The sequence below is a fragment of the Leptosomus discolor genome, chromosome 4 (assembly GCF_034619465.1).
Source record: "Leptosomus discolor isolate bLepDis1 chromosome 4, bLepDis1.hap2, whole genome shotgun sequence".
NCBI classification, from domain to species: Eukaryota; Metazoa; Chordata; class Aves; order Leptosomiformes; family Leptosomidae; genus Leptosomus; species Leptosomus discolor.
Genome location: NC_141394.1, coordinates 44,115,608 through 44,140,759, shown reverse-complemented (window position 1 = coordinate 44,140,759; position 25,152 = coordinate 44,115,608). Strand labels below are relative to the sequence as shown.

The 25,152-nt window shown below is 37.3% G+C and overlaps 1 protein-coding gene across 1 annotated transcript; it reads left to right on the top strand.

Moving 5' to 3' along the window:
• The first annotated feature begins 480 nt into the window (after positions 1-480).
• GUCY1B1 (guanylate cyclase 1 soluble subunit beta 1) lies at positions 481-23,976 on the top strand. Its single transcript, XM_009947201.2, has 11 exons — positions 481-588; positions 5,506-5,703; positions 12,036-12,266; positions 13,694-13,810; positions 14,636-14,769; positions 15,578-15,775; positions 17,633-17,870; positions 18,716-18,856; positions 20,031-20,185; positions 20,498-20,624; positions 23,953-23,976. The coding sequence occupies exons 1-11, from the start codon at positions 496-498 to the stop codon at positions 23,974-23,976; spliced, it is 1,656 nt and encodes a 551-aa protein (XP_009945503.1). The 5' UTR covers positions 481-495.
• Positions 23,977-25,152: the final 1,176 nt, after the last annotated feature.

Genomic DNA, 25,152 nt, shown 5'->3' with positions numbered 1-25,152 from the left:
TAATCTGCAGACCCAAGTGTGGTATGAATTTGCTCTGAATCAGTAATTATCCAGGAACCCACAAGACTATGATGACTGTACTAATGCTGAATTGGAGCAGCTGATGCGGTTTCATGCTACTGTAAACCAGAAGTAATTCCCTGAGGCGAGCACTACTAACAACTGAGTTCTTTTATTTTCAAGTAGTGATTTCTTATCTGTATCAAAGTCTAAAATGCTATACATGCATGAAATGGACAATGTGGCAAAGCCATAATGGTAATTGGTAAGTCCTAATGAAATTTCTGTATTGAATACTCATTATTTGCCATGTGGGCCCTGAGTCTTGTTTTTCTCAAACTCATGACCCATTGGATCTGGGCAGAGTTTAGGTAATGTCTTACTTATTTATGAATACAAGACTGAAGTAGTGAGCGAAGTGTGTGAAATGCAGTGTTTGAACTGAATCATATTTTCCTGTTTTAACTAGATCTAAATGCCGGGGAAATTCTCCAAATGTTTGGGAAGATGTTTTTTGTGTTTTGTCAAGAATCTGGTTATGATACAATTCTTCGTGTCTTGGGCTCGAATGTCAGAGAGTTTTTGCAGGTAAGAATTTGGTGCCAAATTATGTCAGATATCAGACAGAAGTATCATCTAGTCAACAGATTAGATTGAGATTTGGAGATACAGGTTGTACTGTATTAACTGCCAGTTATTTGTGGAGAGGTGTCTGAAAACTTTCTTCCTTGGTATTTGTATTCTGTAGAGCTTTCCACTGCTCAGCAGTTTTGGCATTGGTCTCTTTCCCTCTCAATTAATATATTATTCAGTTACCTGACAGAGTAATAATTTTCCCATAGCATCTTTGACTGTTCAGTTTCATTAAAAAGGAGTGAGAAGGCAGGTAAGATGGGGTTGCAGAGGCATTCATAAATCTGAAATTTCATTTGAAATTCCAAATAAAAGTTTTGAACAGAAGTTTTCATATGTGACAAAAGTACGGAGTATGAGACATGAAAAACCCCTCCAGTTCAAATAGTCTGTGTGTTCAGTAAAAAGTTTTACCTTGTTTATACTAACAGAAAAATGTGGTCTTCAGATTTGTAGGGTATTTCTTCTCCTAAGTTCTCTTTGACTAATTGTAGATACTGGTTATTTCTATTTGTACATTATGTACAGAGCTAGGGCTCATACACGGCATATCTGTGCGACAGTATGCTTCGTCCATGAACTGAAGGTGGGATAGAGCAATAGCGTCAATTTTTGTGCTTTCCTAACTGCAGAACAGCACAGTACTGTACTGTAAAACAAAACAAAATGAAAATGATTTTTCAATAGCATGGAAAAAATGTAGTGACTCATCTAAAGAGTGATTTCTAAAATCTAAAAATGTAGAAGAAATGGGCTTCCCTTTTTTCGTCAGCTGAAAATTGTTCACTTCAAAAAACACTTTGGGTTTAAGATTTGTGATAGATATTACTCTTGGAGAGAACAGTGTCCTGTAATGAGTTTAAAAGCACTGAACTGATTAAGATTTCATGGGAGATTGCCCAAAAGCTGAGTGTCAAATCTCTATTGATTTTTACTGGAAATTTAGCAGCCTCCTGTCATCCGTTGCCTTAAAATCTCTCCAGCAATAATAAGTGAAAAGAGCAGAGTGCATAGTTTGTTGGATTGCTAGAATATTTACTTCTGTGTAAATTTTTCTCTCTACCTGCCTTAAAACCTGGGTTATTCCAGAGCATCCTAGATGTAGTCAACAAAGACTCCTTGTACAAATCCCATGAACTGTAATTGCTGGACAGATAGACAGGGTATGTGTATGCTCCAACATGTGCATACCATATGTGATCTGTATGCTGTTGTCTGTCTATGGGATGTGACATCCTTTATATTTCATAGCTTCATTCACAGGCTGCCCTCAAAGCAAGCCTTCAGATAAACATAGTTTTTAAAGATAACTCATGTAATGAAGTTGCAGTTAGGGCTGAGCAAGAATAGGGGACGAGGAAGAAAAAGGTGTAGCTGGCCCGTTGCTTCATCATTTTGGGTACAGATGGATGGGCCTATTCCTTTCCCTCATGTCCTTTTCCATTTAGTATACTTCTCTTTCCATTCCTTACCATGTATGATGATAAAAAGACTGGACACATTTGTAGTGTGCGCACCAAGCATCTATAAAAGCGTGAACAGCTTACATTTATTCTTCTGATGACAGTATTTTAAGCTGCTTTGTTTGAATTTCAGTGTTAACAGATGACATTGGCTATTATATACTTCTGTAAATTTTAACAGGACTAATGTAGTAGTATCTGTGCCAGAAGTGTACTTTTTAGCTTTTTATTATGATGGAAAATCAACGTTACCTGTGATTTATTATTTTTGCGGCTTCCAGCAGCCAGATTAGGTCAGGAAACTAATTTATATACGTATTACAAAAATAGATGCAGACTAGGTTTAATGTGCTGAACTTTTGTCACACTCCTACAATACATAAAAGAATTCCAAAACATGCTTCTTGAAGTCTGTACTGAGTCCAGAATATATGAAATAATTGAGGGCTACAGCTTTTTAAAGCACGTGAAAATCAATCGTGTATTTATGTTCTATTTCCCGTGACATCTTGGAGAAAATTTAGATATTCATAGATGTAATGCAGGTACTTCAAGCTTCATGAAAGAGGAAAAAGATAGTTTAACCCAATCTCATATTTATACTATCTGTGAAAAACATAGGTCTGGAAAAATTGCAAATCATATTGAATGACACTGTGCCAAAGAGAAGCAGAGTGAAAAGAGGTACCTCCTAAGAAACCCACAGTGTGCATTTATGTTATGTTCAGTAGCTTTCTACTGAATGAAAATCAAACACTGGAGTAGTGCTTAGCTCTCTCATTTAGGGAGTCATTTACATGTGTATTTAGTTGTTCATAATTACAGTGCAATAAATTTCAGGGGACTAATTCCTCGTCTATAAAAGTTTCCAGATGCTCTATGCCACACAAGAGCTGAACAGCGTATCTTTGTATTTCAGGTGCCAGTCACAACTCTCTTGCTTGTAGACGGGCCAGGATCTGCCTGGTTTAGTATCACTGCTTGTTCTTGCTTGGAGATCTCTTTGTGTTTTACCATGGAACTGATCACTGCTGTCCAAAGCTCTAGAATTAGTGTCTCTGGTCCCAGCACAAGCTCTAGCATACACCTGAGCAGTCTAGGAGCGAACAGTTCAGGGAGAGAGCTTAACCTGTTATTATCTGTACCTGGCTGCACCTCTGGCCCACAGCAGGTGAACAAACCAGAAAAAAATACACATTTGTTCTTCCAGAAGCTGCAATATCAATTTAGAGTGGATCAAATACAACAGAAAATCGGAGTGGGAGTAACAATGACAATGTCTAAATGACAGGGTCTGGGAGTGATTTCACCTCCTTGGTCTGGAAGATCTCCACTGCTTCTTGATTATGTATTGTAGCAAGGTTCTGAATACAGTAAGCTCTTTGTTCACCCCATAATCAGTATGCATAAGAAGGAAAGGCACAATGGGGACTGGAAAGCAGCTGCAATACATCCTGGGCAAGTCCCCCGGTCTGGATGATTCGGGAGTAAAAACTGAAGGGCATATCACGTGCACTCATCTGTGACAGTGCTTGGACAAAGTCACTAATGGGGTAGTAGGGTGGCAAAGTGGTCTTGTAGAATGGAGCTACTGCCATTTGTTAGCAACACTTGTGTTGGACTTGAACGTTAATAATTACAAAAATTCTGTCCTTGACATTGACATTGACCATTTCCCATAACAGACTCCTTTTGAAATTCTTCAGGTGCTGATGACTGTGTAACTGGAAGATTATCTTCTTTTCCCATGTATCATCTCCTTAAGAGTTTTTTTTCCAAAATGTCAATATATCCCAGCTGTTTTCTCAGGCATGTATAATGAAAGAGCAGTTCTGCATCTGATTGAGGAGGTCATGGGGCACTCCCTCAGAGCCAGTCAGCTCTCCTGCTCTTTTCTCATCCACACTCTTTCAAAGCCATCTCTTCTAATTTCATTGTCTTGAACCCTGCAGAGATCTTACAGAAGTTGCCTTCAAGCATTATAATTTTTGCTCTTGAATGCCCACTAACAGCTGGAATGAATTGACTCCCAGATTGTTGCCTCTTCAAGTTTTAATTTGGAGGTGTTGTTATAGCAACAAAAACATGAATTTGAAACACACTGAAAAATTGAAGAAGGAAGTTCCAGGCTGAGTGCATCCTACGGAATTCATTTCTAAGAGTCTCATTTCCTCTGGAGACCTCCCAGGAGAAGAGGCAGCTGTTCGAGCACTTCACAGCTCACATGAAATCAAGTTCAGTGTGCTTCCACAAATTTGATGATCGACAGATGCTCGTGAAGAGTGGAGAATGGCCCAGACAGCACACTGAAAATATTTTCACCTCACTTCTTGTGCTGGCAGAAAACAATATGGAAAGCCTGGTGCTAGCAGTTACCGGGTGTGTATGTGTGAGAACAATGTTTAAAATACACAGTAATGATCTGGACTTAACATATAAAGGAGTTTGAATTTTACGCATAGGTAAATAATTATGTGGGTTGCAGCACCATCCAGCAAGGTTGCTCTAGGTTTCTCTTTCTGTGTTAAATACACAGTAAATAGTAATCTGGATCTTTGATGATTGCTTCATAATCAAAGTCGGAGCTAGTGTTGTGTTCTAAGTGTGATTTTGATCTCATTGTTTTCTTTAATGTCCTATCAATTTATCATTTAGCGTTCCTCTCCAGATAGCAGTCTGTCTGGTCAAAATTTAAAGTTAAATACATAAGATGTCCAGGATATCAACTGGAAAAATAGAAGACCTCTTCCCTTTCTTGAATAACTTGTTCTGAAATATTATTACAGCAGCTGTGATATGTTCTATGTATTCTGTGGATTTTTCCAATTATTCTCAAAGAAAGTATGTATTTGGTGTTGATCTTGTAATCATTTAAATCTTTGCTTCAAAATCTGAGCCTTTGTCAGGCCCTGTAAACTTGAGTTGACTGTTGTAATGTCAGAACTAGCCTGTTTCATTGAGAAAAAGGAGAAAGCTTCATGTTTATTCAGACACACTTATTTGTATCTGACACCTAAATTTACATCTGAAGAGGAGACTATAGAGACTAGAATTTGGAAGGGATGAAAATGGATGAGGTACAGGATTGGGAAACGCACACAAGGTCTTTAATCATTGGAGTGTTTCAAAATACAGCATGGTTAAGCATAAGTTCTTACTATCTGGAGTAATCTTAAATAGTGCTAATTTTGATGCCATTGGTTGTCCAAAAGTTGCCACAGGAGATGGAAAGAACATCACAAGCTACCTGAAAAGCCTGCTATGATGACAGTTCTACAAATAATAAGGCAAATGCACAGGAAGCCTGAGCAGTAGGAGAAAGGAGATGTTCAGATTAGACAGAGTATGTACTTTCTTCAGAAGGAATAAGTGAATGCCCTATAATCATGTTTTTAATGTCTTCTTCCAGAACCTGGATGCTTTGCATGACCACCTTGCTACTATTTACCCAGGTATGCGAGCCCCTTCCTTTAGATGCACAGATGCTGAGAAGGGGAAGGGGCTCATTCTGCATTACTATTCGGAAAGAGAAGGTCTCCAGGATATTGTCATTGGAATCATCAAAACAGTAGCTCAGCAGATCCACGGTACAGAAATAGATATGAAGGTAATGTCTGACGCAATGTACACATTGGAAGTTTATGTCATTAGGACAAATCCAAGAAAATCAAAAGTGAAGTGATGGCAAACAATCATTTTCATTGTTGCTGTCCTCAGTGAAGCAGTGGCATCAGTACTGAGTCAGGAAAAGCCATCATCATTTGTGTTGCTTTAAGGACAGGTCAGCTATGTGCTGGGAAGGCCAGCACTAATCTGCAAACAGACCTGATCAGGAACAGTTCAGAACGTATCCACTTATTCAAAGAAGCAGTTGCCATGTACAGAAATTAGGTACTGGCTTATTTGGGGTACTTTTTTCCACTGTATTTTATATTTGGCATATATTTCTTACTGTCTACTGTGTTCCGTGAGAACACAGACATTTTGTCTTTGTGTCCTAGATTCTGAATCTGTGTGCAAACTGTGAGGCTGATGTGCGTTGATGAGGCCTGGCTGGTCAGCAGAGTGTTCTCCTCCCAGCCTGCATGCCAGGTGCATCCCAGAACCAAGATGTGTTTGTGGGTTTTATACTACCACAATGTGGGAGTGTGGCTGGATATACACCTACAGTCCCAGAAGTAGAAAAATGTTCCTCAAGTCACAGAGTTTACATAACGTCATGTGTGCCAAATCACTTGTGAAATGGGAAGGAGGCTTCTGGTCTTGTCCATGCAGAGCAACAGGAAGATTTAATTGGTCAGGCCTTGCGTGTGTAATGGTGTAAACTCGGAGCTTGATCCAAGATACAGATATATCTGGGGAAAAACAGCAAATAAAAGCTTTTTGGTGTTAGAAATATTACAACTGTTATAAAATACTTTACATCAAATAGAAAAGAATCTAAGCAGGTACAGCAAGCATTTTTTTTTTTAACTATTCCCTAGTCATATTACATTTCTAGCACAGTTTCATTGTATACTTGCACAGAAAATCCATTCCAGTTTCATGAGTGTATCACAAAAACATGAACTTGCTCAGGTAAGAGATTTACAAGGAACCCAGTGACAAAGTTATTTGTACTGCTATATCGGAGTGTTTGTCTTTCAAGTTTCTTGTTACAAGCTAGCACAGGTTTATAGTGAGTGTCTAGTTCTGTATAGTGATGGTGATGTACTTGATGTCCTTGTTTATATTCCTCATTGTAGAAATCCATAGTTCCAAGTTTTACAGCAGGTGCTAGTAATCAGATACGGAAGTATGCAACGGAATCAAAACAATCCTCTTCTTAGGTCCCTGTTTATTCAACGTGTTGAGACGGACAAGGAGGACAATGGTGGAAAGTTGGCTGCAAGAGTGCTGAAGCTGTTGCTTGACAAGCATTTCTTTTGGTACCACAGGCCGCTTACGCAGTCCCCCTTCTCTTACTGCTCAAGCTTGTCCTACAACAGCTTCTTCAGCTGTGTCTCCCCAGCTGTTGTGAAGCTATAAAATAAACTAGATGAGGAAATGAACTGGGTTCGAAATAACAGGGTTTTTTTTCTGGGTTATTTTTACCCACATCCGTTCCTTTATGTGGTTTGGTGTTCTGTCTGTCAGAGAGAGTTCTGCCAGCATAGTTGAGCGGTCATGCAGACACAAAAGTGATCAGTGGGGCAGAGGAGAAATCTGGATTGTGCAAAGTAGCTACCAGAACAAACTTTTCACAAATTGTGTCCTCAGTCTGAATGTTACTCTGTTGTGAAGATTGTATTGGACAGTGCTGATATCCATCTAGGACTTCTCACAAATAATATGTGTTCCAGAGAGGTTTAAATATTGATTCTAAATTTACTTCTCATTTTCATTTGACTTTGTAAGGCTTTTCTGGAAATTTTATTGTTGTACTGTAATTAAATAGAAATGTAATAGTATTGGTCAACCTATTGTATGTGAGCACAAAGTTTAATTTAAATTCAGACTGTTCTTCCAGACGATCTAAGCCAAAAGCACATAGATGCCTAAAAATTAGTATTACCTCTAAACTGAGGAAAGTGTATACTGTATGTATTTTATTTTATCTCTTACCCTGTTTTTTCCCTTGTCTCTACTAGAAAGTCATGTGCCCTCAACCCTGAACTTTTTCTTGTCTCTACTGGTTAATAAAGCCTAGCTTTTGACACCTTCAATGACATTAAATAGTGCTTTACTCCACAGGTACTCACAAACTTCAGCGGTAGATAAACAGAGAATAATCAGCTACTTGTTTCTGTAAGGTGAGAGTGACAAAATTTGCGGCTTATCCACACAGACAATGAAAGTCTCCCTGTATTACTGCACAGGTCAACTATTAATCATTAATGGTACAGAGTGATGGTTTTAAAGCAGAGTAAGTCTGCCATTGTGGTACTTGGCTAGTTTTACACTGTTCAAACAAATTGGAGCAGGAGAAAAAAACTGACTGACTTCTTTCATCTCGGTCCCTTGCCTCATAATTTAGTAAATTAATGCTTTCGTGTTTCAGACTGGTAGTAATGCATTGTTTGAAAAAGCACAGCACGGAAAAACAATGGAGTTGCTTTTCATCCCCTCAGTTTTTGTGGACAAATCAATGCCTCTTCTGTGAAGATTTTGGTTTGGACTTAAGGTAGAATTTTGCTTAAGGAAGAATTTTTTTTGGAACTGCTAAGAGCCTCAGTGCCTAGCCCAAAGTGGCTGATGTTATTATGTTATTATATAATTATAGTTGCCTTCTGACTTGCAAGAACAGAGCTGAGATTCTAGAGTTGTCCTTACAAAGCTCTTTATCCAAAGCATTTGCATAACAATCCAACACAGGACTGGTTTAGTAAGCTCGTAGTTCTCTTTATATTAGTGTAAAGTTGATACATGCAATTTGATATTTAATACTTTATTGTCTGCTTTTCTTGTCCGGCTGTTTAGAACAAATGCTTACATAAAATGTTTGAGAGAATGCATGCCTCTAAGTCTGTATTTTCACAAAATGTTGCTTAGATTTCTCTTACATATTACCAGTTTCTGTGAAGGTGGTAGCAGATCTTAATCGTTTACAATGATACTGGTTTTATTTCATTAACCCATTTGTTTCATGGGTTTCACCCAATGGCAGAGATTGGAGGCAGGTTAGCAGTCAGTTGTTATATATTCTCTTTGAAACCAGGAGAGTGATTTTTCCCTTCAGTTTTTAACTGCAGTTATATGGTAATTGAGCTCTTTGATGTGTTGAACTGATGTCACTTTACCAGCTAAGACCACAGAGGGAGGAGAATTAGACTTGATTCCTGGCTTTGTTGCTTCTGTCACTGAAATTTCATTTGTCAAACATTTAACAGAGGCTTCTTCAACAATATTTAAATGGTATTGAAATTCTGTGGCTTGCAAACTTAGCTTCTAGAATGAAACAATAGATAAGTTCTATTTTAGTTAAGCTTGCTGCAGAATATCTAGGGCAGGTCTTTATGCCTGATAAGTATCTGGCCAGTTAGGTTGGATCTATAGGTACAAGGATGAAGGGACAGAATATAACATATTATGTTAATGGCCACAAGTGCTCATTTTAAATTTGCTAGCAAGGTGGATGAAATCATGAGATAGGAAGATTAGATAGTGCATAAATTATGTGAGCAGAAAAGACATTATGAAATTACATATCCAATAGGAAGTTATTTAAGGATGAATCAGTAGCTTTCTTAGCCTGCAGAGGGGTATGAGTGTAGCTTTGGTTAATAAGGTTCTGTGCATGGATGACCAGAATCAAATTCAGTAAACCTAGCCGTGTCCACAGCATATCAGGTTTACCAGGAGCGTCCAGCTGGCGCTGTGGCTCTTTTGCAGATCTGACACATTTCCCTGTGTTTGGCCTGTTGTTTGTTTGCTGCACTAATGTGATGCACTAGTACAGCAAGCATTTCTAGATGCCCTGGAGTCTGGTCAAAAATAGTGTTGCAAATGAGCTTGAAGATGCCTGGGAAATTTGCAGCTTTGCACTGTTGCTGACACAGTTCCAATCTATAAAGGTTAGGAAAATTGCACATCGTGTGTGATGACTGACTTCTTCACTGTGTAAGCTTGTAGGATCTGTGGAGTCATGTCTCAAACATAGCTAGACGACGTGAAGCATGTAGCAGTTCTATTTTTATAGAGAGTTTTTTTTAACCAACACTTGAGCTTTGTTTACTTGTGCATCATTCATTTCTAATGAATGGAAAAAAAATGGGAAGTTATGAAAAATCCGTTAAGTCCTGCATGATAGCAGGAAAAAACCTGTAAGTACACTGGTATGTAGTGACTCAGATGGGCATTAGCTGATAATGTTAATATCTCTGGAAGGTGTTGTGCTGTTAATATGAACATTTCCTTAAAAATTATTAGATCTTTAAAAATGAATTTTAGGACTTTAAAAATGAATTTTTCGTCAAAAGTGTGTGTTTTTTTCCAGTTATGGCAAGAGCAACTCTTAAAGAAGTGACATCCAAGACTGGAAATTATCTGGAAGCATAGATCAATTCTAGTGATAATTCTACACAATTTGAACAAAGATTACTGTGTATAATGTCAGATATCCCTGGACACAATAATAGTAATAATAAAACCTGTGGGAGTGTGTATGAGGGAAAGTAAGAACTAAGACTGTAACTGCATTCTGTCAATCTTCAATATGGCCACAGTCTCTCACAATTTCAGGATATGGTTTGAAAGAAGAGGAAGACATGGAGAACCTTTAAACCCCGAATTCAGAGGAAAACTAGGTCTCCATCACTATGTTACATTTTCCTAGACAAACCCTCATAACTTGTTTTCCTCAAATGACCACCACATATTCTTTCTGAGGTTTACCTCTTATTAACTCGTAATTTCCCGCTTCTCTTTGCCACACACTGCCGTATGGATTACCAGCACAGTTTCTTGAGGAAATTGCGTTTTGTTATCGTTAACATTTGAATTTGTTTATACATCCAGCGTTAGGTACCTACATTAGCCGGTAATTTAGTGGGCTGATCTTTCTCTAAGTTACTTATGTATACAATAGAAAGAGAAGACTCATGCAGAACATGGTATAGAGCACCTAAACCAGGCTCCTGTTCTGAACTGTTCTCCAGAAAAGGCTCTCTTTCCTTTAAATGAATAGTTGAAATGGAGATCAAGGAACACTTTTTAAATTAAGCATCATTTAGCAATAAAATGTTGTTTTGGTGGTTTACACTCCTCTGTTTGTATAGGAACAAATAAAGGAATCAGCACTCCCCAACCAAACAGTTAACATGGCTGACAAGTTGTGGAGGAAAAGTATTTCATAAACTAAACATCTTAGGGATCAAGTGCAGTGTTTGTGCATATCCATTCTGTTTTCATATTGTGACTGTAAATCTCTGTGGTTAGACTATGTGTAAAGGGCAGAGTCAGGGTGCATTAGATATTTTAAGAAGTCTTTTTTTTTCTTCAGTGGCTTTAGGATCAGAGTCTACATGAAAGTAGAATCGGGTGCAACATGTTCCAGAAAGTTGCCACTAAACAATACTGTGTAAATAGAATTGTTCTGTTCCAGTCATAAATCTAATTAGGCTTGAGAAGAGATGAATTTGGCCTCTCAAGGTAAATTATGTTATTCTGTTAGTTGTTAGCTTAATTATAGCGCAATACATGACTGCAAACAAAACAATCCCTATTAATTTCATATTTTTTACTAACTTTGAGTAAGATTACTGAAGTTTGAAATGCTATATTCAAGACACTTATTTGAGATTCAACTGATGTAGATGGCTCTGGTTTTGCTGTGATTTCATTTAATATGGAATGCAGCTTTGAGAAGATTGTCACTGCTTTTAGTTTTATCTGTTGGTCCTGATCTTGTAGTCATCCCTGCTTGAATGTGTAAGGACTGTATATTCAAACATCTGCTCCATCCACCTTTCTTCTGGCTGACTGACATGCCCATCCTCTGGTCAGTGCTGTTTGCTGTTCTGTTACAAACCATGCAAACAGCTTTCATCACAGTAAGGATTCAAGTTCTATGTAATTCAAGACTTGCCACATGTTCATTCAAGGGAAGGGGAGAGTCCTGTTTTCTGGCATGTACTGGTGAAAGCAAGCATAACCTGAGCCTTGACCCCCAGTTTCAGGGTGTGCATTTCACTCAGGCTTTATAAATTGTATTTGAGTGATGTTCAATATGTTGTTCATGCAAAGAGCAACTGTGGCTAAGTAAAGGCATAATTATTCACCTGGAATTATAAAGACTCTCTAAAATCAGAAATATTTATTAAATAAAATATTTTTCAAGATGCAAATATCAGTCTTGAATTCATCTTACTGCTCTAAATGTATTCTTGTCTTCATAGTAGCGTTCCAGTTGTTAATGAGTAGCAGTGTTTTCAGTTTTTCATTTTTTCCTTCATTTTTTAGGTTATTCAACAGAGAAATGAGGAATGTGACCACATTCAGTTTTTAATTGAAGAGAAAGAGTCTAAAGAGGAGGACTACTATGAAGACCTCGACAGATTTGAAGAGAATGGTACCCAAGAGTCTCGCATCAGTCCCTATACTTTCTGCAAGGCCTTTCCTTTCCACATAATATTTGACAGAGATCTGGTGGTCACACAGTGTGGCAATGCTATATACAGAGTCCTTCCGCAGGTTAGATGATTCTCATGCATGCATAATCATGGAGATTGCTAATGCTAGGTGTTTCACAGGTTTATTTTAAAGATGAATAAAATAGATTTAGGATTCTCTGTCTAAACAGCGCTCTGTAACCTAGTTTTTACTGCATTGTGGTCCTCTTGTTCGAAAAAGGACTGTGAAAATAGCCCTAGTGCTACAACAGCTCTGTTCCTTATGATCATGTCCATGTGCAGTAAGAGAATAAACTTTAGCAGAGAAAACCTGATCACCCCCACAGTTCAGGTGTTAGCTTGATACCCAATTCTTACTCGTAGCTCACTCCAAGATACATTTGCCTTGCAAGTGGCAGATAACTCTTTAAAGTAGATGTGAGACAGTCAGCGCAACATGGCCTGGGTTTCAGGAAATGGTCTTGCCCATACTGCAGCATAGTCTAGCAGCAGGTACATAGTCTATATATATTACTTGACAGCAGTGCCTTCAAATAATTAAGCTTACAGGTGCACAATAACTAAAGAGCAGAATAACAGAAGTTGTAGTGTACTTTCATGGCTTGTGCAGCAAAAGCGTCACTATTAACTAAGATGAGACAAAAGATGTTTGTGATATATATTCTGAACTGAATGCAGCTGCTGCAATTTCCTCTGGTTGTTTATGGTAAAAGAGTACTCAGAGGTCCATTTAATGTTATGTATTCTGTATATGAATAGGATACCTCAGTTCTTGCCTGAAAAAGCTGACAGTGTTTCTAAAAGTAAGCAACAGGTAAAAGCAGTAATAGGAGAGAAGCAAAAGGTAAGATGATGAAAACATCAAATGATCTTTACAATTTTGTAGGCTAATGTTGCACCTACCATGTTGTTTCTGAATCATTGACATACTTTTAAAATGCAGTTTTATGTTATTTGTTTTTTCCTGCAATTTGGTTTTGGTGATTTCTCTCTGAATTTTGGAGAAAGATTTGAAAGACGAGCTTTGTAAGTAACTCTGACAGATTTTTCCCAAGGGCATTCAGTGAACAGCTATAACTAACTATTCAGCCTACTGAGGATGGCTGTCAGAATCCTTAGTATCAGAGTTGATGCTTTAGAGAACATAGCCTATTGAGAAGGGAGTTTGAAGGAGGTCACATAGGAAGAAAATGCTGGAAGGTCTTTTTACTGTAGAGTGGGAACAGTTTGTCAGGTAATGCATGTGATAGTCAACACAATTTTACAAAGTCATCTTGCAGACTAGAATTGCACTTTGAAATCAATATAATTCTGATGTAAAATCCTTAATTTAAAAACCTTGTGTTTTAATGGAGAAATACGTAAAATATATATTCTCTTCCATTCAGTGTTGTCATCTAAGCAAATTAAATGTAATTACTCCGTATATATTTTTATTATAAAACATAACAGGTTTGTTTTTTTTTTTTCTTTTTTTTAAAATTCTAGCTGCAGCCAGGAAATTGCAGTCTGTTGTCAGTTTTCTCTTTGGTCCGGCCTCATATTGATATTAGTTTCCATGGGATCCTCTCGCATATCAATACAGTCTTTGTACTGAGGACCAAGGTAACTAGAGGATATTCACCTAGCTTTTCTTTAAGTACGCTTTGGAGAGATGAGAAGTGCTGAAAGCTCAGTAGTCTTCAGAGACAATTTCTTTGCACAATAGTATGCTTAGTCCCTTTTGAGTCTTGAGCCAAGAAAAGGTCACAGGTGTGAATTCATGTGTAGCTGTTAAGTATAATGCTTTATAGGAATGGTGAAGTACATATACTCCATGACTGGTGCTTTCTTTGCAAGGGGCCAACCCATTCTGTGGCATCGTACCAAAGTAAATGTGGAAAGGCAATTACATTTACTTTTGCTTCATAACAGTATGGGAGACAAATATGAAATGCGTTCTTGCTTGGGCCCATACGTCCATATGCAATTCTGTGTCCTTTACTTTAGAGAGGGTAGGAGAGGAGGCAGATGATAAGAATGAATGCAGCATGTGGAGTAGCACCTACTATGTCAAGGAGCCTGTTTATTTATAGAAAACTGTACCTGAGAGAAACCAAGATTTCTTCAAGATGCTCCCAGGCACAGATAGAACTTCATAGAATAGGCAATACTTTTTGTTAAACTATTGTTAAAAATGACACAGAAGAAAACAAGAAGTTATGAACGTGAATGTTAAGAAAGCTACCGTGCTTTATATTTTTGAGGTAGCAAATCCAAGTATTAAAATACAGGTAGTGTATGGTGTTCAAATGAGAAATTAACTGGGTTTTAATGTAGGCTGTAACTCTAACATTCTGACTGCCTGCATAGTGAAGGCGCTTGCGTACGTGGCCTGGCGTGTAACTTGCGTACCATTGCCCTTGTATAATTGTGGCTTTTCATCACCAGGAGGGGCTGTTGGATGTGGAAAAGCTGGAATGTGAAGATGAGCTGACTGGCACAGAAATCAGCTGCTTACGCCTGAAAGGGCAAATGATCTACTTACCTGAAGCAGACAGCATTCTCTTTCTTTGTTCGCCAAGGTACTTTAAACCTCAAGAGTTCTATAATACTGATTTTTGTTTTACAATTACTAATTTTAAGAACAGTAGTGCTACTAGAGAGATTAGTTGGTTTGAGTATCAATTTCATTGATTTTGATATGTTTATACTAAAAGAGGGAGGAGAATTTAAACATCAGAACTTGACTGATTATTAAGTAATTAGATATGAACATTGGGATGCTCTGTCCCCATCTGTACAAATGGGAATTCCTCATGATTCCATGATTTTTGGCACGTTTTATCCTTTGTTTCTTACTCTGAAAGTGCTAAGAAATGCCACAATGATTTATTTCCCTTGTGGATTCATATATTTTTTGTGGTAGTTTTAATGTAATAGAGAAGTTATTATTATAAAGAAGTGGTTGGAATGGGGGGTTGAATGGAGGGCTTCTTTACCTAAGAGCATGTTGAGCTAACACATCGGATTACATGGTTATGATATGTTAATCTCTTGTGTAAAAGGGAGAGAGTGGATGAAGACAGAAAGGGAAGAGGCTGCCTTAACGTAATCTTGCTTTTATTTGTGTACTGAAGTATGTACATTTGATATGTTCATGGAACTCATCAATGAGAATTCTGTACTTAAATGCAAAAATAAAGAGCCATGTGTTAACATGAATGAACACAAATAAGGTATTTTGTAGAAGGGATATGTTGTACAGCTCATCACAAGTTCAGTAGCATAATCTTTCTTCTGTTATTCAGCAGCCTCTGCTGTTTGAGTTTTAAATGCTCCTTTGGCAAGTTTAATTGTACCCATATTATTATGTATTTCTCCATGTTGCAGTGTAATGAACTTGGATGATTTAACCAGAAGAGGTTTATATTTGAGTGATATTCCATTGCATGATGCTACTCGTGATCTGGTTCTTTTGGGAGAGCAGTTCAGAGAGGAATATAAACTGACTCAAGAGCTTGAGATCCTCACTGACAGACTGCAGCACACACTGCGTGCACTGGAAGATGAAAAGAAAAAGACAGACACGTAAGAACTGAATCCTGATTTTGAGCTGAAACACTTACAACAATATATTATTTATAGCTACCTCCTTCAAAAAATAACAGAATCTTGGAAGGAATATGAGAGATATTCAGGGCTGATAATTTTGAAGTCAAGAAGGACCATTTTATTTTAACATCTCATAAGGTATTTCTTTAGATTGTCATGTCATCTGCAGTATAGGCTGTTACATGCACAGGTGTTTTGATGACTCCTTCCCTGATAAGTTTCAGGGTTATCAGAAGTGAACTGACAATCCTTTTTGCTTTGTGAATTACCTAAAACAATAGTTTTGCAAACTTTCTTACATTCAGTCCCTGTAACCAAGAGGAATTTGATGAATGCCCAAATGGTACTATTTGACAGAGTTCTATAAACCAGCTGTAGACCACTTGTGTCTGTCTCGACTACCATGCTCACAGGTTAATAGAACAGAAAAACATACCCAATAAGCCTCGAAAATAGTCTGCGTAAAGGTAGAGTTTTGCAGTAGGCTAATACTATGAATTTGACTTTACAGTTACCTGTAGAAATGGATTTGGGGCTATCTAGATAATAATACTATCTAGATATATGTACATAACAATAATAAAGCATATGCATTGGGCCTTAAATCCGTTTCTACAGGTAACTATAAAATCAAATTCATAGTGTTAGTCTGTGGCAGCTGAGCTCAAGGACTACTGGCAGGTAAATTAAACAAAAGTTTGTGTGACAAGCAGTGTGGGGTGGGTGGTTGACTCTTGTTTATAAAACATAGTCCCCATCTCTGTAATAGAAGAATTTCTCGTGGATTATGCTTGTTTAGTGGCAGAATTGACATTTGTTGTGCTTTGAATTCTATTGACAGATTTTTTTTTTCTGTGGTAACGAAAATTAATTTAAAAAGACTTGAAAGGGGTGGACGGAAGAGTCAGAGGGAAGAGAAGCCTAAAAATATTTTTTCAGTTCATTCCTGTGACTTGCTTTATAAAGTCATTTTATGTTCAGGAATTCTAGCCTTCTTGGCAGCCACTGGAACGGACAGTGTCAGTTACTATATATCATGTGCCAAAAGTATTCACGAATTGTAACTCATGCAGTAGTGAACTTGCCAAAAATGCGACTAATGAGAGTTTGTGCAGGAGACTGTGTACAAAACGATGCTCAAGATTTGTGAAACAGTCGAAGATCTTCAGCTTGCCCACTTGGCTGTGTAAGGAGGGAAATACACGTTAAGATGGCAGTTAGAAATTTGAAGGAATACACATGAGAGTAGGGTGAAGCTCTGTGTGTGTGTGATTTGGATTCTATTTGCGTAATTTGTCATATGAACAAGTGTTAATATGTCATATAGACTATTAATTAAAAAAAATGCAATAAACCCTAGAATCAGCATTCTCAACAGAAGAAGAAGCATTTAGCAAATCATGAATTGATCAAAGGTGGAAAACTATTTGATCTCTTCATGGCTTTTTTTGCCATTTTTGTGATTCTGGGAGCAGAACTAGATTATGAGCTGAGGATATGGCAGAAATGCTTAAGCAATAAGCAAAAATGGTCCAAGACACTATTAGCAGATCATGTCAGAAGAAGTAGTAATATATGCCTCATTTTGCAGGTGATTTAGATGTATTAATATGTGTTTGAAATGTCATGGCTTTAGGTACGCTGATGTAGATCAGTTCGTGTTTCCCAAATAGCATATTCTTCAGTAAACATCTTTTGTATTTCTCTTTGATGATGCAAGTATGTTGTCAACCCTATGGGAGGTACTCAGTTAATATTTGAAGAGTGCTGGTGTAAAGACCTTTCTCCACATTCTTCTATTTTGCTTGTGCCTTTCTTTTCTTACATGTTTAGATTACTGTACTCTGTTCTACCACCATCAGTGGCAAATGAGCTGAGACACAAGCGTCCTGTTCCAGCTAAGCGGTATGACAATGTGACCATTCTTTTCAGTGGCATTGTTGGTTTCAATGCCTTCTGTAGTAAACATGCCTCTGGAGAGGGAGCCATGAAGATTGTTAATCTTTTAAATGATCTTTACACGAGATTTGATATTCTGACTGATTCACGAAGGAATCCGTTTGTTTATAAGGTAAGCAGAAGATTTTCAAAGTATTTAATATATGACTTCAATAATTTACTATCATGTCACTCTTTTCTATCCTCTGGATTTTAGGCTTTTAAAAAAAAAACAGTTATGTTCTCAGTCTTTGAACTGATATTACATAGCTGAAGAAGAGTGCGTCATTTATTTCTAAAATGTGTGAAGGAACTTAAAGGGCTTAGTTCTTGGCAGGATTTCTGCACAGTCACGCATTAGGTGGATATATAAATCTACTTCCATGTTTATCAGATGTGAACACTTATACAAGCAGTTTGTGGTTCTGCTGATCCTGTGCTTTAAGTTTTTCAGTCATATACCTGGGTCTTCTCGTTGTAAATTATAACTTATTATTCAGTTATTCAATGTGACATTCATTCGTTAGGAATGAGGTGTAGTTGCAGATGCAGCTGGTAGTAGGTAGATAGATACATATATATATATATATCTGTCTCTCTCTCCCATATAAATGTATTTGTGTATCTTGAGTGTTTATATGTGTAAGATTCAGTCCTGGCTTTTACTAGAAATAAACTTTATGTCCTGTACCAAGTGAATCAAGGGTGCGAGTCAAAACAAACATAGTGCTTAGTTTCTACAGAAATTCAGAAGACCGCAAAAGAGAGGCTCAAGTTCACACAATCACGGTGTCATTTTAATTTGTGGGCGTACAATAAATTCTTTCTAATAACAAGGAGAGTTGATGGGAATTGGGGTGATTTGAATGAAAGTGAAGGAAAACTTTGAAAGAAGCAGTCTTGAAGGAAGCTGTACATCCATTCTAGTGCTCTGAAGGCCATGATAGTAAAGTAATTGAAAAATATGTATCTTGATAGGTGGAAACAGTTGGAGACAAGTATATGACAGTGAGTGGTCTACCAGAGCCTTGCATTCATCATGCACGATCTATCTGTCACCTGGCATTGGATATGATGGAAATAGCAGGCCAAGTTCAAGTAGATGGTGAGCCTGTACAGGTTAGTAAATGTGTGGGCTTGAATGAAGAGCCCATTCTTTGATGTAGTGATAATGCTTTGAAATACAATAATGCTCAAGTCCCAGTACATGCAAGCTTTGTTACTGCTAGATTTTGAGACATCTGCAAATAAGATGAAGTCACATGTAGATGTGACATGTGCAGTTCCCGGACCATAAAATCTAATTATTGTGCTTAACCTTTTAAAGGGCTAAATGAGGTCTAAATCATTTATGTCTGTTTTCCAGTCACTTCAATCTAATCAACAAATTCCCATTGTGCATCAAGTGCAATTCATCGAGTCTTCTTCATATCAATGAATAGAACAGTAATATTCCCTCTCTGGTATTTTTGATCACGCTTCAGATCCTCACAGTCAGTGTGAGAAAATATTGCATTAAAAAGTACAGTTCCATAGGCAGTTGCAGCAATGATTACTGACAACAGTGTGTATTAGTGAATCACAGAATCACAGAATGTTAGGGGTTGGAAGGGACCTGTGGGATTTTTTTAAGATGTGGTATTGCCACAGAACTAGGGAGGCCGCATTAACCATCATAATCAGAAGGCTGTGAGAGCAAAATAAGTAATGAATGTGATGCATATTTCTATTTACATGAATGTTATTGGTCTAACACCTAGCTTAGATCTGTCTCACTTAGTCTTCTCACTTTGTCACTGGGCAAAGAAGTGAGAAGGTTTGATTTGGGGCTTTACCATAATGCGTATGCGCTATAAGAATGAGCATCTCCAAACGCCTGTCCTGTCTCTTTCAGCTTTTAAATGCGAAATACCAGGATGTTTCCTCTTAGAAACATCTTTTTTTCTTTACCCTGCACTGTCCATTTCTGTGTGTTCTGAGCTCTCATTAAACACAGACCTGCAGAATATGCTTCTCTTTCCACTTTTTTAGATTTCGCAGTACGTAATAGCAGCATAGCATGGTGCATGCTGGAAAAATACGGAGTTTTCATGTGGGAGGCAGAACCATGACACTGCACTACAATAAAATAAAGTGACAAAACACAAAAGGCAAGGCTTTGAAGAAGCAGGAGTGGCACATTGAAAAAATGAACTCTAGTAGATAGAAATGGCATAATACCTGTATTTAGTCAGAAGCATCAGATCAGTTACATTGATTTTGAATATTCAGACTTTATTTTTTCTCTCCAAAGATAACAATAGGAATCCATACTGGTGAGGTAGTCACAGGTGTCATAGGGCAAAGGATGCCACGTTACTGTCTCTTTGGAAATACTGTCAATCTAACAAGCAGAACAGAAACTACTGGAGAAAAGGGAAAGATCAATGTCTCTGAATATACTTACAGGTGAGTGATGCAGTATTTTTATTGGTGTTGAAAGAAAACACTTTGTCAGCATGACATCCAAGTGTCATTGGAGTTGAAAGTGACAGGACTCCTGCAACACATTATTTAAGTACATGGGTTCTCATGAAACTGTATGGCAGACTGCATTATTACTATATATGTCCTTACTGGCATGCAAATATAGTAATGATCGAGAGATAGATTTGACTCTTGTTCATTTGCTTACATATCTGTTGCATGTTTAATATTTTATATAGTACTTGGTGTGCATGCATAGTACATACATTTACATGTTTTCTCTTTCAATTTCAGGTGTCTAATGACACCAGAAAATTCAGATCCTCAGTTCCACCTGGAGTACAGGGGTCCGGTTTCTATGAAGGGTAAACAAGAACCAATGCAGGTTTGGTTTTTGTCCAGAAAGAGTACAGAGACAGAGGTATGACTAACCAAAGTGTAATTTTATTTTTTTTTTAAACAAGGCATAAACATGACAAATTTAATCTAAACCACTGTGATCTATTTGCGTTTGCAAAACTAAATGTTCCCTAGAAAAACTGAAGAGTTTTGTACAACACTATTTCATTAATGCATTTACTATCTTGACAGCACATTAAAGTCCTTGATTATTTGACTTTGCAGTTTGTGCAGTCCCTGAAAGAATACTTTTGTATTTTAAAAAGTCCTTGAGGGAATGCCAAGTATTTAAATATTTATATCTCCCTCTTCTTACGAATTTCTCCACTGTACCAGATTTTGCAATATAACGTTCATTTCTGTTTAGCTGACACGTCTGGTTATCGGCACTTCAAAATTCACCATTTGCTTTCTCACAGTGAGTGAATAAATGTGCCTTCAAATATTTAGGCAACAGCCCAGCAACTACTTGCAGGCAGGTTTACGCCTGATGTGTATGGTGGTCTGTTAACCCGAGATGGATCTGCTTGTTCAGAGACTGTTGTGTGATAGAGGTCTTGCTTTAGAAATACACAGGGTGACAGGTATTTCTTCTAAATGACGTAATTTAGAGAGAGAGCCTAAACCCTCTTCTCAAAATTATGTAGGGAGGGTAAAGCTCTTCAAGCCCTGAGTGGTCTTTAAGCTTATGCCTCAATTTCAGAAGTCTGGGCATGTATTAACCGAAATCTCATTAAAAGCCGATGAGATCTAGACTCGTAAATGTGCTACAAACTTAGGCACTTAATCAGGTTACAGCATGCCAGCTGATTTGCCATAGCTGAACAGATGCATACATTCTACCTATTGCCAACAGGGAGAAAAAAGAGTAAAAGTAACTTATATAGCTTGAATTTTGTCCTGAAGTAATACAAAAAATAAGTTAATGTATTTACTCTTAGAAATACGCTTGACTAAAATGATGAAAGTCATGAGTTACCTTTGCTGAAATAATTCCTGTCAGTCACAGGAAATTTATTGTGTATCTCAATACTCATGTGCTTCTGAAAATGAAATTTAGGCTGTTCAGCTGTTTGGGCTCTTTAGGAGAGCTAATCCAGATTTATTAACACTGGTACCCAAGTATATGAATACTGACTTTTTAATGGCAACTCCCAGTATTAACCCCCAGTGTTAAACTTCAGGGGAGAGCCTGTACTTTAACTCTGCTGGAGTCTGTGTTTTAGTATATATTACTTACAACAGTATTCTAGGTGCCACTTTTGATAATACTTTTCTGTTTTAATTCTATATCAAAATTAACTATAATTTCACATGGCTACCATTCTTTTAAATTTATAGTTGTATTAAAAATATATTTTAATTAAACACCTTTCACTTCTTTCTGCATTATAAATTATGTCCTATCATTTGTAGCAGGGCACATTGTAATTTTAAATGTAAAATTTCAGAGGGGTACTGAGTCAAGTGGGTATTTCCCTTGTTTCAGCCTCACACGTGTTTTAAGATGAATGTAGGGTTCAGATAGTTTAGAATTTTAAATATTGCAATTTCCTTTTAGAGATCTTGTGCAACAATTGGTTTTGTTAATCCTGAGAGATACTTGCCGATACTATTATCTAGTAAGCGAGCTTTGTAGAGGGGAACATGGGGGCAGGAATAAACCTGACAGAAAAATACTGTCAGTCTGATTTTCAGGAGCACTTAAGACTCGCAGTTTAAGCACACTCAAAAAGTCTCTCTAGTTTTTGTTAATTCTGAAATTCAGATACACATGTAATTCTTATAGATAGAAGGACCTCTGCCATCACAGGTGTCTCTTCTAAATTGTAGTAAGTTTGGGAGAATAGGAGATACGTTCATGTAGTGATTGTAACTGATAATCATTTTGTCAGAGGTGATTTTGAAAAGTGAAAGAATGTAATACTCTAATCTTTTAATCCTTTTTCACTCCCTGCACAATTTCATCTGTCCATGCACAAAAAGATGCACTGAGTTTTACTCCTTTAAAATTTGCTGAACTGCTTGCAGTTTCTCTTTGTCTTGTGAGGGTGCTCTCCATGTTATTTCTGGCACTTTATAGGCTGTACATAATAGTTGCAATCCAAAAGCAGAGATCAGATAACCAACTTTTTATGTTTGATTACCTTAGAGTAATTGCTTTGCTTTAAGCAAGGGCGTACTCTTGGTTTTCTTTTCAGAATCTTATTCTCTCTGACCTTTCAAACACTTACACATGCTAATGTATTATCATGTGCAGTGCCATTAAATTTCAGGGGGACTGTTCATAACAATAAACGTGGCATGCTCACATATGTTCAGAAACTACATGGTAAATTTCCTGAAAGATCCTTCCAGAATATTGCAAGAAGTGACTTAAATAAGTAAACATGAAAATATTACTTGAATCATCTTGAAGGTATTTCTGCTGATTGTTCTTTTACTGTGAAGTTTTCTACTGCCAATATCTTTAAATCTAGGATAGATTCACATTAGTGATACGTTCTCCTTTTCATTACCTCCCTTACAGAATGATTAGCTCAGCATTTGCAAATCTGTCAGCATAATATTTTACCCTGAAGCCCAGTAATTAATATATGGTGAGGAAAGAGGACAAAATACTTACAGCGAGCATAGAGATGTGAAACCAAGGCTTAAAATGTGCTGTCTCTGTCTCTCTGCTGGGCCTGTGGAAAACGATAGGGTTGGAGCAGCTCAGCGTACCTCAAACTTGGTTCCTAAGTTGGCATCTCTAATCAGTCACCGTGAGCCATAGTTACTTCTGAGAAAGACCTGATTTACAAGAATCGGGTATCTCTTTGATGATACCATTACAGCAAAAGTTAGAATTGCATCAGAAGTATACATAGAACAAAAGCAACTGTGACCAGTTGCTCATTTTGCATCTGCTTGTTTGCGTGTTAAAAGATTAATTATTACTATCATTACTGTTTGTAACAGAGGTTCAGCTGTAGCTTTTCACTTGAGAAACAGATTTGTTGTAAAAAATAAAGCTTGCAGAGAGCGTCGTATGTCTGACTTCAATTTCTGTCATTCCCCACTTTCAAATATCTTTCTCTTCTGCCCTGTCCCTACATTACTGATGAGAACAAGAGTGTCTTGGTCAGAGCTGGTAGGTCATCAGGGAATGTAGGAATTGTTATGTTTCTATATACAGCACATACAAAAGAAATAAATGTGTCTGTTACCTATACTGTGTTTTATTATTTTTATTATTTACTGATACTTGTTGCAAGTTGTAAAATGTATTTTGTCACTGCATGGATGCACCATGTTGTTGCTTCAAAGAAAATCCCTTACTTCTCAAATTCTACTTGCATGCACTCAAGGAAACAAAGCAAGATTCTTTCTGAGCTGAGGGAAGAGGATGAGGACGCTGGATAGGGTGCAATACTGTCTCCAAATAGGGTGCCAGGAAGTAAGGTTGAGTTACGGATGTTATTTCATGTCATGTCTCCCATTGCCATGTGCAGTACCATTGTCTTTTCCCTACTCCTGAAATTATACTCACCGTTTTTCTCCAGGCTTGCTTGCTGTTCTTTTTTTCCCTTAATGTTTGGTAATGTTATATCTCTGCTATGAGCATGTATTTCAAGCTTTCCTTTTTTTCATATGCATTTTTGCACATCAGTCGTGTGGCCCTTCAAGCCACCAGGTAATATTGAATAAAATTTTGTAGTATGCACGCCACAACTAACCACTTCAATTGATGCTTCACATTTTCATCTTCGTCTCTGAAGTATAGCAGTTACGTGAATCAGTGACATTTCTGGAAAGATGGGTATTGCAGTTGTTGGGCAGAACAGTGAACCTGAAGAACTATTTTTAAAAATAATACCTAAAGCAGCATTATGAAAATTACTGTTTAAATGTTATTTATCAGATTTAGTTCTGCTATTACCGTGCTTCCCATTCATTTTGTGAATAACACCTGATGCACTGTCAGTTCTGGTTGGAAAAAGGTTCCTCTTTTGATATCATCCTGCATTTCACGTTTGTAGACACTATGTAAACATTTTATATATTAAAAGGAGGCAGTTGTTTGTCTGATAGTACAATATGAAGCATGTGCCAATGTACTTCTACTGAAATGCTGTTCACTTGCAATGTATTTCTCATTGATTTATATTATCTAAATTAAGTTTTCATGTTAATAATAGATTGATGGACAATTTTAGACCACCTGTAGTGCTTTGATTCTCTTCTGATGGAGCCCCAAGAATTGAAAAGTGTGCTGCCAGAACATGGTTGTCATGGTTGCCTTTTTAGTTTGGTCTTTCTGTTTTTCAGAAATGATCTTATTTTGTTCCTTGGGAGGACCTGACAGTATTCTAGGCATCATGGCATAATTAAGTGATGTAAAGCTTGTAAGGGGCATAGTGTCTTCTGTCAGCTGATACAGTTAGAAAAAGCGGACAAGGCTTCAGATGCGTAGACCTTCCATAACTTCAACATACAGTGCATTCTTATGTGGATGATATCCATTCTTATCTGACAATTTCTGAATATTTGCATTATAAAATAGGATA